Here is a 15,471-nt window from a genome sequence, read left to right as displayed (position 1 = left end):
AACTAGTCCATCCTAAAGGAGATCAGTCCTGGGTGTTCATTGGAAAGACTGATGTTGAAGCTGAAACTCCAATACTTTGGCCACCTGATGAGAAGAGCTGACTCATTGGAAAAGACCCTGATGCTGGGAAAGATTGAGGGCAGGAGGAGAAGGGGACGACAGAGGATGAGATGGTTGGATGGCATCACCGACTCAATGAACATGGGTTTGGGTGGACTCCAGGAGTTGGTGATGGACAGGGAGGCCTGGTGTGCTGGGTTTCATGGGGTCACAGAGAGTTGGACATGACTGAGCGACTGAACTGAACTGAATAGTGATCCAGAGCTCTGTTTTAGGACCTCTTATTATATTTATCTACATTCATTATCTAAAAGATCTCAACCAAATTTATGCTGTAAAACTCCCTAATCTGTATCTCCAGTCCATATCTCCATATCTCTTGAACTGCAGCCAAATTTTACCTAACTTCATACTCAATGTTTCCTCTTAATTTCCAAAAGCTAATATTTTCAAAACCAAATACTAAGTTCCCTCTCCTCAGACTCATGTTCCCTATCTCAGTAAGTGGCAACTCCATCCTTTGCAATATTCAAGTTAAAAATCACTGGAGTCCTCCTGGATTTCTTTCTACTATGCCCCCATTTAACTGACAGAAAAACTTATCGCATCTATCTTTTAAAAAACTAATTTTTTTTCACTGCCTCGTCCAAGCCAGGTCATCTCTCACCTGGGTTAGTAAACTGGTGCTCTAGCCTCCACCTTTGCCCTGCTACAGACTGCTGCTGCTGCTGCTAAGTCGGTTCAATTGTGTCCGACTCTGTGCAACCCCATAGACGGCAGCCCACCAGGCTCTTCTGTCCATGGGATTCTCCAGGCAAGAACACTGGAGTGGGTTGCCATTTCCTCCTCCAATACATGAAAGTGAAAAGACAAAGTGCTATAGTCTATTATTCACAAATAGTCAGAGTAATCTTTTTCACATACACATCTCAGATGTTACTCCTCTGTTCAGTCTCCTGTTTCACTCAGAGATCCTTCCATGGCTCTATGTGACGTTACAGTGCCTTATAAATCTCCTCTCATCTAGGACTCTCTGATCTCATCTCATTCCTTCCCATCTCCTTCAGTCTACCAAACCTTAATGACCTCCTTACTGTTCTTGAACAGGACAGACAAGGACCTGCCTCAGGACCTTTGCTCATCACCTACAATGCACTTCCTCCAGAAAGACATAATTCTTGATTCTGTACTGCTTCAGCACTACCTTCTCAGATTATCAGACATGTCTTCCCTTATCTTTCTCCCTAAAAAGATCCCCCCTCACCCCTACTCCTAGCATTTCCTAACCCCCTTCCTTTTTCCTTCTGAATGTTTATCAACACAAGACATATAATATATGTATTTGTGTGCTCTACAAAGGTTGAGACTTTACCTTTTCTGTTCATTATGGTAGCTCCAGTATCTAAAGTAGTGCTTTGAATATAGTGGGTGTTAAATGTTAAATAACTGTTGAATGAATGATTACATTTTAAAAGATACTATTTATCATTAGCACCATAAATCAGCAGTGTCTACAGAAAATTTATTAACTGCAACAAGGACTAGGTGCAATGAAAACTTCAGAAAAATATAAATCATACTAATTCCCCTCAACAAATAATCTGTTATATATATTAATTAGCACAGGAAAAAAAAAACAGAAGACATTTTGAAACTTTGTACTATACAGTTGTATGCAAAAATTGTCCTAAAGTTTAGTCAGTCATTTTGATTGGATTTTTCATCTAAAATAGTGCTTTGTGGTCTAGGTGCTAATATGAGGGTAGACTTTAAAAGAAGAATTAAATTACCTAGTAGCTATAGTTAATGTTGGTCTGAGAATACATTTCCATTTTGACTTGTGGTCTCAATATGTGTAATGAAAGAATTACCCACAAACCAATAAGAACATGTATGTGGTTTTCCCTAACTGAAAAATATTCAAAGATGCCCTACTTACTACTTACACAGTTGCCATTCTCTTATTTTCACATTTGAATACTTATTTAACACAAAAGTTAGCATTCCTTATTACAAAGCCTTTGCATGGAACTCCTATGCAATGTCCCTTCCCAGAGGGAGTTCACTTAGTTTAAACTATGTCCAGTGCTGACTTCCCCAAAGAGGCACAATAGGCACACCCAGGGCCTGCCATACCTTCAGAAATCTATGAAAATGTTTAATTTCACTTGAAATCACAAGAAAAAAATGAACCATTAGGCCAAAGAAAGTGTTTTAACATGTGACATTAATACATTTACTTTTATATCAATAGTTGTAAAACATAATCTATATGAATATATATTCATATAAGTGCTCATGCATGCTCAGTTGCTCAGTCATGACTTTTTGTGACCCCATGGGCTGTAGCTTGCATATACATATATATACAATATATATATAAACATAAACATTATATATATATATATATGTAAAAACATACCTACACATATACAAACTTTTAAATCTTACTTGCAAAAGGGGTTTATGAAGGTAAAGGTGCTTAGGGCCCATGAAAGCCACACTGTGACCTTGGATGGTCTTGATTATGTTTTCAAAAATGAAACAAATTTTGATTCATTTAAGTGAAAGTGCATTCTGCAAGCAAGCTAAAAAGACAGCATCAAAAAATTGAGGAATTATTAATTCAACATAACTGGTGATCATAATCTTTCTTTTTTTTAAGTTTAGAGACAGAAGAAGAGCAAGAATATCTCACTTCAAGTTACATTAATATCCCTACTGATTCATTGCAAAAGGGCAAGAAGTATTTGGTTTGGGTCCAAGCTTCAAATGTACTGGGCATGGAGAAGTCGAAACAACTACAAATTCATCTGGATGATATAGGTAAAGAATAAAAAATTCTGTAATGTCTTTACAAATAAAAACAACTAATTTGCGCTGACCTAATCAAATGAAGTCAAGATCTGAAAGGAGTTCCCCTAAAGGTCCCCAAAAATCATGATAAAGAAAATAAGCATTACCCATAACCCACTGCCTGAGACAAGTCAAAGATAAGTGAGGCTGCCTTTGTTTTATATATCCTTCCAGTCTTATTTCTACATTGGTATGTCTTTTCAGAATATTTATTGAGAATTTCTTATGTTCAAGCATAGTTCTAAGGGATAGGGAGAAAAAGACAGACAAGGAAGGTACTTGTTTGCAATCTGCTGGGGATGATGTAAACGAATAAGGATTATAATAAGGTGTGATGAGTCTTATGTTGTGAGAATTACAGTATACTGCTATATACACTATTTTTAAAGTTACGTTTTTGTTTGAAAAGTTCTACAAAAAACATAGAAAATTGTGGAGAATTATGTAGACATCTCTGTGTATACCAGCCAGATTAAAATGTTAATATTTTTTGTGAAAGGTATTTTAGAACTTGCCTTTTTAAAAAATTACAATATAGAATAAATATTTTTATTAATTCAATCTACAAGCTTGTTTTTAATTAAAATCTTTAATTATCCCTTATTACTGTTCTCAGTTTTTCACCATCATAAACTATACTGCCGTGGACAACCTTTAGGCTGAATTTTTACATAGTAGTTGTTTTTCTCCTTAAGATAAATTCCAAAAAGTAACTGCCCTTTAGCCTTTTACATCTACATTCTAATCCTAAAGCCAGAGTTCAGCCAAAGAGCACCAAGTGTGAATCCCCTTCTCGTTGCAGATTCTAGTGCCAATTATCCCTGTTTTTATTATTAAAGACAATTTTAGTAGCAAACACATGGCCCACTTCTTCAGCACTAACTGTTTTTACATACATTATCTTTAATCCTTGCTGCTGCTGCTGCTGCTAGGTCTCTTCAGTCATGTCTGACTCTGTACGACCCCATAGACGGCAGCCCACCAGGCTCTGCCGTCCCTGGGATTCTCCAGGCAAGAATGCTGGAGTGGGTTGCCATTTCCTTCTCCAATTGTTTAATCCTTACGACAACCCTATTTCGTAGAAGATAATGTAATTTATACGTGAGGAAACCAAGCTGAGGTGGCATGAGGCAAGTTGAGGCTGCAGAGCTAGGAAGCCTCTAGTTCCAGGATCATCAACTCCTAACCTGTCTTTGTTTAAAAGCACATTGCAATGTGTGTGACAACTTTCCTGCTGATTAACGATTTAGGGGATGTGACACCTCTCAGGATACAGCATGAGTATCCTTGGGGGGCTACTGGAGTCTTCTGTTGGAACTAATATCTCAATGTCTCAACTATCACAATAGGATTGGTCTGAAAAGCTGTACTTAGGCTATGAATATTGGCTTTGAAAACAAATACTGCTAACTATGGAGATGAATAGTAACTCCACTGTATTGTATATTCTTGGAGTTATAGTTCTCTGGACCATGATCTACACACTTTTGTAAGTTTACATTTTGAGGTAGTATACAGTCATAGTATGTGCGGGCTCAGTTGCTTCAGTTGTGTCCAACTCTTTGTGACCCTATGGACCATAGCCTGCCAGGCTCCTCCATCCATGGGATTCTCCAGGCCAGAATACTGGAGTGCCATGCCCTCCTCCAGGGTATCCTTGCATCCCAGGAATCAAACCCATATCTCTTGCATCTCCTGCATTGCAAGCAGATTCTTTACCTGCTGAGCTACCTGGGAAGCCCTAAAAACAGGTTCCTCTCAATGGATTAATAATGGTTAAAAGTTATCATGTTAAGTATCATTTTGGCAGTATTCATTATTAGGAACTAGATTAATATTAGTAGTATTACTGCTATTATTATCTTTGTTATTACAATCTTAGTGTATCCATTTACTAAACACCTATGGTCCTTGAATAGCCAAAGCTATCTTGAGAAAGAAGAATGGAACTGGAGGAATCAACCTGCCTGACTTCAGGCTCTACTACAAAGCCACAGTCATCAAGACAGTATGGTACTGGCACAAAGACAGAAATATAGATCAATGGAACAAAACAGAAAGCCCAGAGATAAATCCACGCACATATGGACACCTTATCTTTGACAAAGGAGGCAAGAATATACAATGGATTAAAGACAATCTCTTTAACAAGTGGTGCTGGGGAAACTGGTCAACCACTTGTAAAAGAATGAAACTAGGCCACTTTCTAACACCATACACAAAAATAAACTCAAAATGGATTAAAGATCTAAATGTAAGACCAGGAACTATAAAACTCCTAGAGGAGAACATAGGCAAAACACTCTCCGACATTCATCACAGCAGGATCCTCTATGACCCACCTCCCAGAATATTGGAAATAAAAGCAAAAATAAACAAATGGGACCTAATTAAACTTAAAAGCTTCTGCACAACAAAGGAAACTATAAGCAAGGTGAAAAGACAGCCTTCAGAATGGGAGAAAATAATAGCAAATGAAGCAACTGACAAACAACTAATCTCAAAAATATACAAGCAACTCCTACAGCTCAATTCCAGAAAAATAAACGACCCAATCAAAAAATGGGCCAAAGAACTAAATAGACATTTCTCCAAAGAAGACATACAGATGGCTAACAAACACATGAAAAGATGCTCAACATCACTCGTTACCAGAGAAATGCAAATCAAAACCACTATGAGGTACCATTTCACGCCAGTCAGAATGGCTGCGATCCAAAAGTCTACAAGCAATAAATGCTGGAGAGGGTGTGGAGAAAAGGGAACCCTCTTACACTGTTGGTGGGAATGCAAACTAGTACAGCCACTATGGAGAACAGTGTGGAGATTCCTTAAAAAACTGGAAATAGAACTGCCTTATGATCCAGCAATCCCACTGCTGGGCATACGCACCGAGGAAACCAGAATTGAAAGAGACACGTGTACCCCAATGTTCATCGCAGCACTGTTTATAATAGCCAGGACATGGAAGCAACCTAGATGTCCATCAGCAGATGAATGGATAAGAAAGCTGTGGTACATATACACAATGGAGTATTACTCAGCCATTAAAAAGAATACATTTGAATCAGTTCTAATGAGGTGGATGAAACTGGAGCCTATTATACAGAGTGAAGTAAGCCAGAAAGAAAAACACCAATACAGTATACTAACGCATATATATGGAATTTAGAAAGATGGTAACAATAACCCTGTATATGAGATAGCAAAAGAGACACTGATGTATAGAACAGTCTTTTGGACTCTGTGGGAGAGGGAGAGGGTGGGATGATTTGGGAGAATGGCATTGAAACATGTATAATATCATATATGAAACGAGTCGCCAGTCCAGGTTCAATGCACGATACTGGATGCTTGGGGCTGGTGCACTGGGACGACCCAGAGGGATGGTAGCGGAGAGGGAGGAGGGAGGAGGGAGGAGGGTTCAGGATGGGGAACACATGTATACCTGTGGCAGATTCATTTTGATATATGGCAAAACCAATACAATATTGTAAAGTTAAATAAAAAATAAATAAATAAATAAACACCTATGGTGTTCCAGGCAATTAACATGCCCATTACACTTAATTCTGGAAATAATCATATATGATACCCATTATGCCCATGTTTTAGACAAAGAAAGAGATAAAATAATTTCCTCAAAGCACATAGCTAGTAAGGAGGAGAGCCAGATTTCATCTCAGACTTGCTCACTTGCTGTAGTTAACCCTCACCCCCGCCTTCCAAAATCTCCTCTGACTGTCACCTTCAAATCTTTTCACACTAAACCGGGGAGCCTCTTGTTTGGAGTTTCTGCACCTCCACCCCCTCCTCCTCCTTTCTCAGTCTCCCAAAATGGATTCTAAGAAACTCAGATTGAAAAACACAGGTTGACAATGTAGGAGGCCCCTCCCAACAAAGCCCCTAGGTTCTTACTGGATGTGCTATATTGATTTATGGCACTTTAAGCATGAGACACTGCAAATGAGATAAATTAACTGTACTACGAAACTGAAGCAGAGGACTCTCCTGGGAGTAATTTCCACACAACAGCTATGGGATTGGGCTTTAATTAAATTAGGGAGGTATGCTGAAAGGCAGGACTGAATTAACAGTGTAGAAACACTGCCAAAATGACATGTGAAAGGAATGCTTAAACTTCTCTTATAGAGAAATGAGTTTCAATACAGAAAATGCAGTGCCTTCTGGCTGCCATTTTGAACATTAGTTCTCGCCAGTGAATAATTGTAAGTAAATACATATTGTTAGAAAGATACCAGACAACTATAATATGGTTCTTTATTTCAATTTAAATGGAAACTAAAGATATGGCATTTATGATGGAACTGACATTAAAAAAAAAAAACACCATGTAAGATCCAATGGAAATGTTTGAAATGTAAGCAATTAGAGAAAAAAATTCAACATTTTGAGTCTTGTATAACAAACTAATGGTCAAGTACATGTTATATAATTACTTGAAAAATATAAGCTCATGCTAACCTGAAGCCTTAGATCTCTATTGTATTGATCTGCTCTGTGCTAAGCCTCTATCTTAACCACACTTTCTGTTCTATCTGCATTTCTCACAGGACTAAGAAACGTTTTTCTTCCTCCCCAGAATATTTCTTTCTGGAAAAGGATCTCACAATGCTTGCGTTGTTATATTTGTAGCAGGCTATACTCAGAGATGGGGTGTAATTTATACCCTTGAGAGGGGCTTAAGTATTCGCAAATGGTTTCAGAGCCCTAGAGATCCACTTCCCTGACTCTAGAAATCTCCGAATTCTGATTCTTATTACAAGGAGCTTAAAATAGAAAAAGGAAATCAACTATGGAATTCAGATGATAAAAGTTTAGTACCATAAGCTCTTTAATTAGATTAATTCTACTACTATTACTTATATACTATGCTAGGTTATGGAGAAGGAAATGGCAACCAACTCCAGTGTTCTTGCCTGGAGAATTCCATGGATAGAGAAGCCTGGCAGGCTACAGTCCATGGGGTCACAAAGAGTCAGACACGACTGAGTGACCAAATCACCATGCTAGGTTAAGCCCAAGGATTTTATTTTAGGTCTGTGTTACTAGAAAGCAAAACTTTAATTTTTCTGTTTTTCTATAAATAATGTATCTGTGCACATAACTTTATGGAATATTATTCATTGAAAATAAAGTAATTTTCCCAAAGAATACTTTATAACTTAGAATAAAAGGAAATGAATTCATAGAGAATATTAAGTTGTAATAATGGCCCCGAAAAGCACACCGATTTGTTAAATCAATATTGGATTAGCCCAAGAGTTCGTACCATCGTACAGAAAACTCTGAATGAACTTTTTAGCCAATCCCGAAATAAATACATCTAACAAAGTCATAGGTTTTCATTGTTCTATTATGCATATAGGAGAAATGGGAAATGCCAATGATTGTATTCTATTCAGACAGAACAAATATATAATAATTTGCAGATTAGAAATATAGAGATTCCAGGTACACCATGACGCCTAGTACGAAAAATAGTAAGATTAACAATTAGAATTTCCGTTTCCTTTTGAAAATCAAAGGAAATTTTTAGTTTCCTTTTGACCTTCCCTTGTGGCTCAGATGGTAAAGAGTCTGCCTGCAATGCAGGGTTTGATCCCTGGGTCAGGAAGATCCTCTGGAAAAGAAAATGGTAACCCACTCCAGTATTCTTGCCTGGAAAACCCATGGACAGAGGAGTCTGGCAGGCTGCAGTCCATGGGTCGCAAAGAGTTGGACATGACTGAGAAACTCACTTTCTTTTTCTTTGAAAATCATAATCACACAACACAGTAATAATTAATAAAGTCTTAGAGTCTATGGGGTTACACAAAGTCGGACACGACTGAAGTGACTTAGCATAGCATAGCATAGAGTCTTGTGAGACACTTTGTTCAAGTTATACTTTCAAGTACAGATTTACTTTAATAGCTAACAAAACAAGTAAGCAAATATTTGTACAAATTTACCTATGACACAGAAGAATAATAATATGATTGTGAAAGATCTCAACTCAACATTTTGCCAAATCATATTCTCTGAACTAAATTGTGGATGCAAAACATAATTTCTCCCTAAACATACACAGGAAAGAAGAGATATCTTCTTTACGTCTTTTTTATACTCATTTGTTAATAGGCCAGGCTTCAGATTTCATGAGTTAGGAATATAAGGCAGCATGAGGTGGGAAAGACAAGACTGTTAAAGTTCCATTTAAAAGAAATGGAGAATGGGTGGAATGGAATTTTAATTAATAACAGCAGTTTTCTCCTACATAATAAATTAGAAAACAAGAAAAATTTCATTAATCATTAATTAGATCATGAGTTTTTTTGTTTAGCACTTTGAGTTTTAAAATGTCTAAATATTGATGAAAAAATACCAATTTCTTCCTAGGCAGTTTTAAGTTACTGGATTTCTGTTTATGTTTTTTTCTAGTGATACCTTCTGCATCCATTATTTCCAGGGCTGAGGATATAAATACTACAGTGTCCAAGACTGTAATCCACTGGGATAGTCAAACATCAATTGAAAAAGTTTCCTGTGAAATGAGATACAAAGCTACAACAAACCAAACTTGGAATGTAAGCTAAATTTACTTTCCTTTTACATGTAAATGAGTAAAAGAAAAGCCAGCCAAGTCAATGACCACAGTGGATGTATAATGATCTGTTTTACATGTTTTTATCTGACTGTGTGATATTCAAACTACTCTAGTTTTAATAATGATGCTTCCAAATAAAGAGGTGAATTTCCTGAAAAGGTCCCTTGCCTTTGGTAAACCAGTAAATAGACAAATGTCCAACTAGGAGGGATTCATCTAGTTAGCTCCTTATAATTCAGTGTCTCAGGGTGAAATTTATATCAGTAATTATGAATATAAATGTAAGTATTCTATCCTGAAATTTACCAGGCATTCAGGAAAATAAAATTTGTTCAAAAAGAGCTTCAGATTTATGGGTATCTCTTTTTAAATGAAGAAATGCACAATTCAAAATGTACGATTTATTACTATATTAGTTTCAAATGAGCATAAGGTAAAAAAAAGTGAATGTCTAGGCAAATCAACCATCCTTAAACACCAGCAGTAATTTAGCAAGTTAGTGTCTTAGGAGAGGCACAGGTGCAAGGTTCATTAATAAAAATCGTATCACATGGCAGCACCTGTCAACACTATAATAAAAGCTCACTATTTTGAACCATAGGGAAACAGTAATCTGAGGAAAAAAATACCAATTTTGGTGTATTTGAAAAGAAATTCCATTTTATTACTTTCAAGTAAAATAAACTGCCGTGTGTGTGTGCGCGCGCGCGCACGCGCACATGCTCAGTCGTGTCAGACTCTTTGCAACCCCATGGACTGTAGCTGCTAGTTTAGTCAAAATAATTAGGGAATGGAGTTTATGGCTTTGCTTAAGTATGAGTTATGTGTCATGTATTAATTTGTCAGTTTTCAGGAAGTTAAGTGAAATGGTACACATTTATTCTCTGATGACTAGCATGACTCCAAAGCCTTCATCATTCTGAATCTTTTGCTTTGCTATAGAAAGCAGTATGTTCAGGCAGTGTCAAAAAAATGAGGCTAAAATACTAACTTTACCACATACTGTAACAACTACTAAAATCCCCAATGCCAACTTGCTTATTTACCCTTGTTCATTTAAATGAGAAATGTGACATTTTAGTTGTTTAGATTACACTTAGATGCAAGTCCATGTTCTGCATCACTTGATAAATACCCAAATAAAGATCCTGCTGGACTCCTTGACTAAATAATTATGGCATTTGTGGTCACAGTAACTCCAAGCGTAAAGCCTGGGATGAGCAAAATAAAAAAATTCACAGCCAATCTTTTGCTTATGTGGAATTTAGGTAAATTAGAAAACAGCCCAAATGAAATTCTCATCTTAGACTTTGAGTGAGTGAGGCTTTACTCTAAAAAGACACCTGAGTTCTATCCCTGGGTTGGGAAGATCCCCTGGAGGAGGGCATGGCAACCCACTTCAGTATTCTTCCTGAGAATCCCCATGGACAGAGGAGCCTGGTGGGCTACAGTCCAGTCCATAGGGTCACAAAGAGTAGGGCACGACAGAAGTGACTTAGTACACATGCATGGGCAGTGTCATGGTCATAGGATGATATTAAGAATATGAAATTCCCTTTTTTGGCACAAGGAGGAGGAAGTAATAAGCTATAAGAATGCTTAGGAAATAGAAAGGTGCTATAGTATCAGTATCTCCTAATAGATTTTCAGAAACCATTTTTTGGTTGAAACTCTTGTTCTCTGCTCCCCCTGGTGGTGTTACATGTGCCACTGTGAAACTTGGTAACTTAGAGGTAAATTTGAACTCCTCAAAATGTTCTTTTTATCAGAAGCAGGCAAATGAAGGAGCTGAAAGAATATTTGTTACCTCATTTAATCTCTGTCACAATCTTTAGTGATAGGTAGTCTCAGCTGCATCACAGAAATGAAGACATAGGGCTTGAAAGAGCTTCAGCCAGGTTCTCCAAGCTTACAGTGTTAGTACAGTAACTAAGTACTTCTCACAGACCCTACATTACTTTGGGCACAAAAAATTTTTGGAAAATGAAGGAACCGGTTTCAATCTAAAATCTGTATCCTATCCCTTTTACCATAATTCCTCCAAATGTAACTACTCACAGAGATGACTCAAGTCCAGTTGGTAAAAGCCAGAATGAAGCTTTGTTTTCCACATGTGTTACCCATCAATTTCATCTGGATCATGCATAAAATGTTATCGTTACCTCCTTGTAAGGAGACAGGAAATGAGAGTCATGAAGAATAGGCAGATACAAAGGACTACGGATTTGCCTTTCCACCTCAGCTCTCCATCAGATAATTGTTGGAAGGAAGTTCTTTACTTCAAAGTGGTGGGCAGTTACACAGAAAGCCTTGTGGCTAAGTGCACAGGCTCTAGAGTTCAAAGCCTGGCTATGACACTTTCTAGATGTACAACCTTGGGCAAGTTCCTTAGCTTCTCTGAGTCTCATTACTGCCATACTTAAAAGAAGAATAAGATAAACACCCACCTCATATGGTTGTGCATGCTATGCAAGCATGCATGCTGAGTCGCTTTAGTCATGTCCAGCTCTTTGCAACCCTATGGACTAAAGCCCACCACTCTCCTTTGTCCATGGGATTCTCATGAAAGAATATTGGAGTGGATTGCCATACCCTTCTTCATATGGTTGTAGGGATGATCAAATGATGAGAGAAGCTAGCCCACAACCTGGAATATAGTTAATGCTGGTTGTTACTGCTATTCTTCATCTTAACCTCCAGGAGAGCCACATAGCAGGTATGGTTGAGCCAAGGATGCCCACTTGAAAAATCAAAATCAGTGCACTGAGGGTGTTTTCAGCTGTTTTTAGCTAAGCTGCATACATATTACAAGGTATTAGCCAGTCCTTCAGGTGAACCTGCAAGGCTGATGCCATGGGGAGAATATCTGCTTTGGTTATCTTCATCAGCTGTCTTCCTGACACCTTAAATTTGCATAAAAATTTGAGCTCACAATTCTCAATGGCAATTCTTGCACACTCCTATGCGCCCTATCTCAGGAGCATTTGCTCAGTTTACATGTGTATTTCCTCATCTTTTAACTGTGAGCCCCTGGAAGACAGGGCTATTCCATAATCATTTTTGTTTTTACATTGATAGTTATAATGTCTGCTTCATACGGATAATATTTGGACATATCAACTATTTATATGATTATTTGCCTTTAATGGTTCCAAGGGCAGTGACAGTAAAGTAGGGAAATCTTGACTATAAGTTTAAGTAAAGGAATTAATGGTGACTCAGGTCTCTGATTGGAGAAGGCAATGGCATCCCACTCCAGTACTCTTCCCTGGAAAATCCCATGGACGGAGGAGCCTGGTAGGCTGCAGTCAGTGGGGTCAACTAGGAGTCAGACACGACTAAGCGACTTCAGTTTCACTTTTCACTTTCATGCATTGGATAAGGAAATGGCAACCCACTCCAGTGTTCTTGCCTGGAGAATCCCAGGGAAGGGGGAGCCTGGTGGGCTGCCGTCTATGGGGTCGCACAGAGTCGAACACGACTGAAGCAACTTAGCAGCAAAAGCAGCAAATCTCTGATGAAGCTAGATCAGGGTATTGGCAAACTTTTTATTCAAGGGCCAAATAGTAAGCAATTTAGTCTTTTCAGGCCATAAGATCTCTTTCTCAGCTATTCAACTCTGTATTTATAGCATGAAAGCAGCCTAGACAATGTGTAAATAAATGGACATTGTTGCATACCAGTAAAATTTACTTATGCACACTGAATGTTGTATCATTTCCATGCATCATCGAAATAGTCTTCTTTGGACTTTCTTTCAACCATTTAAAAAATGTAAAAACCCTTCTTAGTCATAGACTGCACAAAACCAAGCATCCACTGTTTTCTTGGAATGGCTAATAGAACAACAGGCAGATAGCAAAGGGTCAAATCCTTGGCCTTCACATTTTAAAAGTGTAAGTGCTGTTATAGGACAGAAAACTTGTAAGAACATGTGAGTTGCCGCCAACAAGTACCTATTGTATAGCACATGGAACCCTGCTCAATGTTATGTGGCAGCCTGGATCGGAGGGGAGTTTGGGGGAGAATGGATACATGTACATGCATGCCTGAGTCCCTTTGCTGTTCACCTGAAACTATCACAACTACTTTTAATCAGTTATACCCCAACACAAAAAGTTCAAAAAACCAAAACAAAAAAGAACGTATGATTAGTCACAACTAGATTTCCCAATCCCCAACCCCTTTCCCTCTCATACCATACACTAGCTAAAGGCTCCAAGGGCTTCCCTGGTGGCTCAGTGGTCAAGAATCCACTTGCCAATGCAGGAGACTTGGGTTCAATCCCTGGTCCAAGAAGATCCCACATGCCTCAGAGCAACTAAGCCCGTGTGCCACAACTACTGATCCTGTGCTCTAGAACCCGGGAACTGCAACTACTGAGTCCACATGTCCTGGAGCCCATGCTTTGCAGCAAGAGACGCCACCGCAGTAAGAAACCTGCACACTGCAACTGGACAGTCGCACCCACTCACCCAACGACAGAAAAGCCCGCACAGGAACAAAGACCCAGCACGACCGAACACAAATAAATATGGGAAAAAATAGGCTTCTGAGCAGAGAGAGGAGGAAATGGGTGGGTAAGGGGGAAGAACAAAAAACGTTTAGACTCAGATGTTTAATGATCAGGACCCCTCACCCTGTGCCATGCTCCAGGCTGGGAGTCAGAGGCAGTTAGGTTATAGAACGCTGAATAGGGTGAGATTCTTTCCTTCACCCAAGGATGCTCCCAGAAACTTAGGTGTAACCCTAAGAAAAGCAGTGCCCCAAAATGATGGAGATTAAGTTCCCAGGCCTCCCACCTTGAGAACTGAGGCTCTAAAAAGAAATTAGCTGCTATAAAAATGAAGTTATATTTCTGGCACTTGAGATCATACCCTCTCCATAGGAACACAATTAGGTCCAACTCGCTCTCAATGCCTATTTTAGCCTCTGAAAGTATTATTTTGAAGTACTATCTTGAGCTTGCAAGGCCCTAAAGAGTTACCTGGTTTGCTTCTTAGTAGAAACAACTTGTAACAGTTCCATAAAATTCTTTCTATTTCAGAATTCTAGCTGTAACTTTAGGGTATTTCTCTTCTTAGAGGACTTATCTACAAATATAATGGCAAGAGACATACAGGAGAATAGTGCATATGGAAGCTAAACTTTTGGCACTAGTAAAATCTCTCCTGTATCTCAGGAGAATCCAGGAGCCTCCACTCAAATTTAAAAGAGCAGAAAATTTCAGGAGCCATGGGTAAAACTGTGGCTTATGGAAACTCTGAATGATATCTTTCAGGGAACATGATGTCCCAAAACAGACCTTTATATAATTTTTACAATTTAAATGTATTGCAAGTTTTAAGACATATTAAGAGTGAGTTTTAACAGAAGAATCTCTAAATGATGTGAATACCCTGTTTTGTGTGTGTGTGTGTGTGTGTGTGTGTGTATGTGTTTGTGTTTTAATCGTGATAGTTTTAACTTTCTCTTTCATGGTCACTGCTTTCTTCCAGTTGCTGTTAATAAATAAATGCTTTTCTAGAATTTTTTTATGTTTACCTTTCAATTGTGCCTCACTTTTTTCAGTAGATCCACTTATTACAGCACACTAATGTGCTGTGTAAGTACCTTGGTTTCTCTCTCCCTTCTGAACCAACTCGTCTGGGGATCCTTTTTCATTATATTTTATGGCAGGTTGTAGTGCCCCAGAATCATGACTTTTAAATTAATCCCTCAGCTATTTTTTTTTTTGCTTATCTTCCATTGGATTTTCACAGTTCAACAATCTTAAATGTTTTGTTTTGTTTTCGTATATATCCTTATAGAATGCATAGATCTGCAATAAGCACCAATTTAACAGCTTAGTTTGTAGGGAATTTTTTTCTATAAGTCATCATTAGCAAGTGAAATTATTTAATCGTTCAGAAAGAATTATTGATCTAAATACCCAACTGCAGAGA

At 38.2% G+C, this 15,471-nt stretch overlaps 1 protein-coding gene across 1 annotated transcript in view; it reads left to right on the top strand.

Annotated features, from left to right (window-relative positions):
• Positions 1 to 15,471, top strand: part of IL23R (interleukin 23 receptor) — a 70,681-nt gene that overhangs the window by 28,617 nt on the left and 26,593 nt on the right. The window contains exons 4-5 of the mRNA XM_055586927.1: positions 2,726 to 2,886; positions 9,361 to 9,506. Coding sequence (XP_055442902.1) covers positions 2,726 to 2,886; positions 9,361 to 9,506 — 307 coding nt within the window. The remainder of the gene's footprint in view (positions 1 to 2,725; positions 2,887 to 9,360; positions 9,507 to 15,471) is intronic.

This window comes from Bubalus kerabau, chromosome 6, assembly GCF_029407905.1.
Source record: "Bubalus kerabau isolate K-KA32 ecotype Philippines breed swamp buffalo chromosome 6, PCC_UOA_SB_1v2, whole genome shotgun sequence".
Lineage (NCBI taxonomy): Eukaryota > Metazoa > Chordata > Mammalia > Artiodactyla > Bovidae > Bubalus > Bubalus kerabau.
Note: the sequence above shows the minus strand (reverse complement) of the source record. Positions and strands in the feature narration are given on the sequence as shown.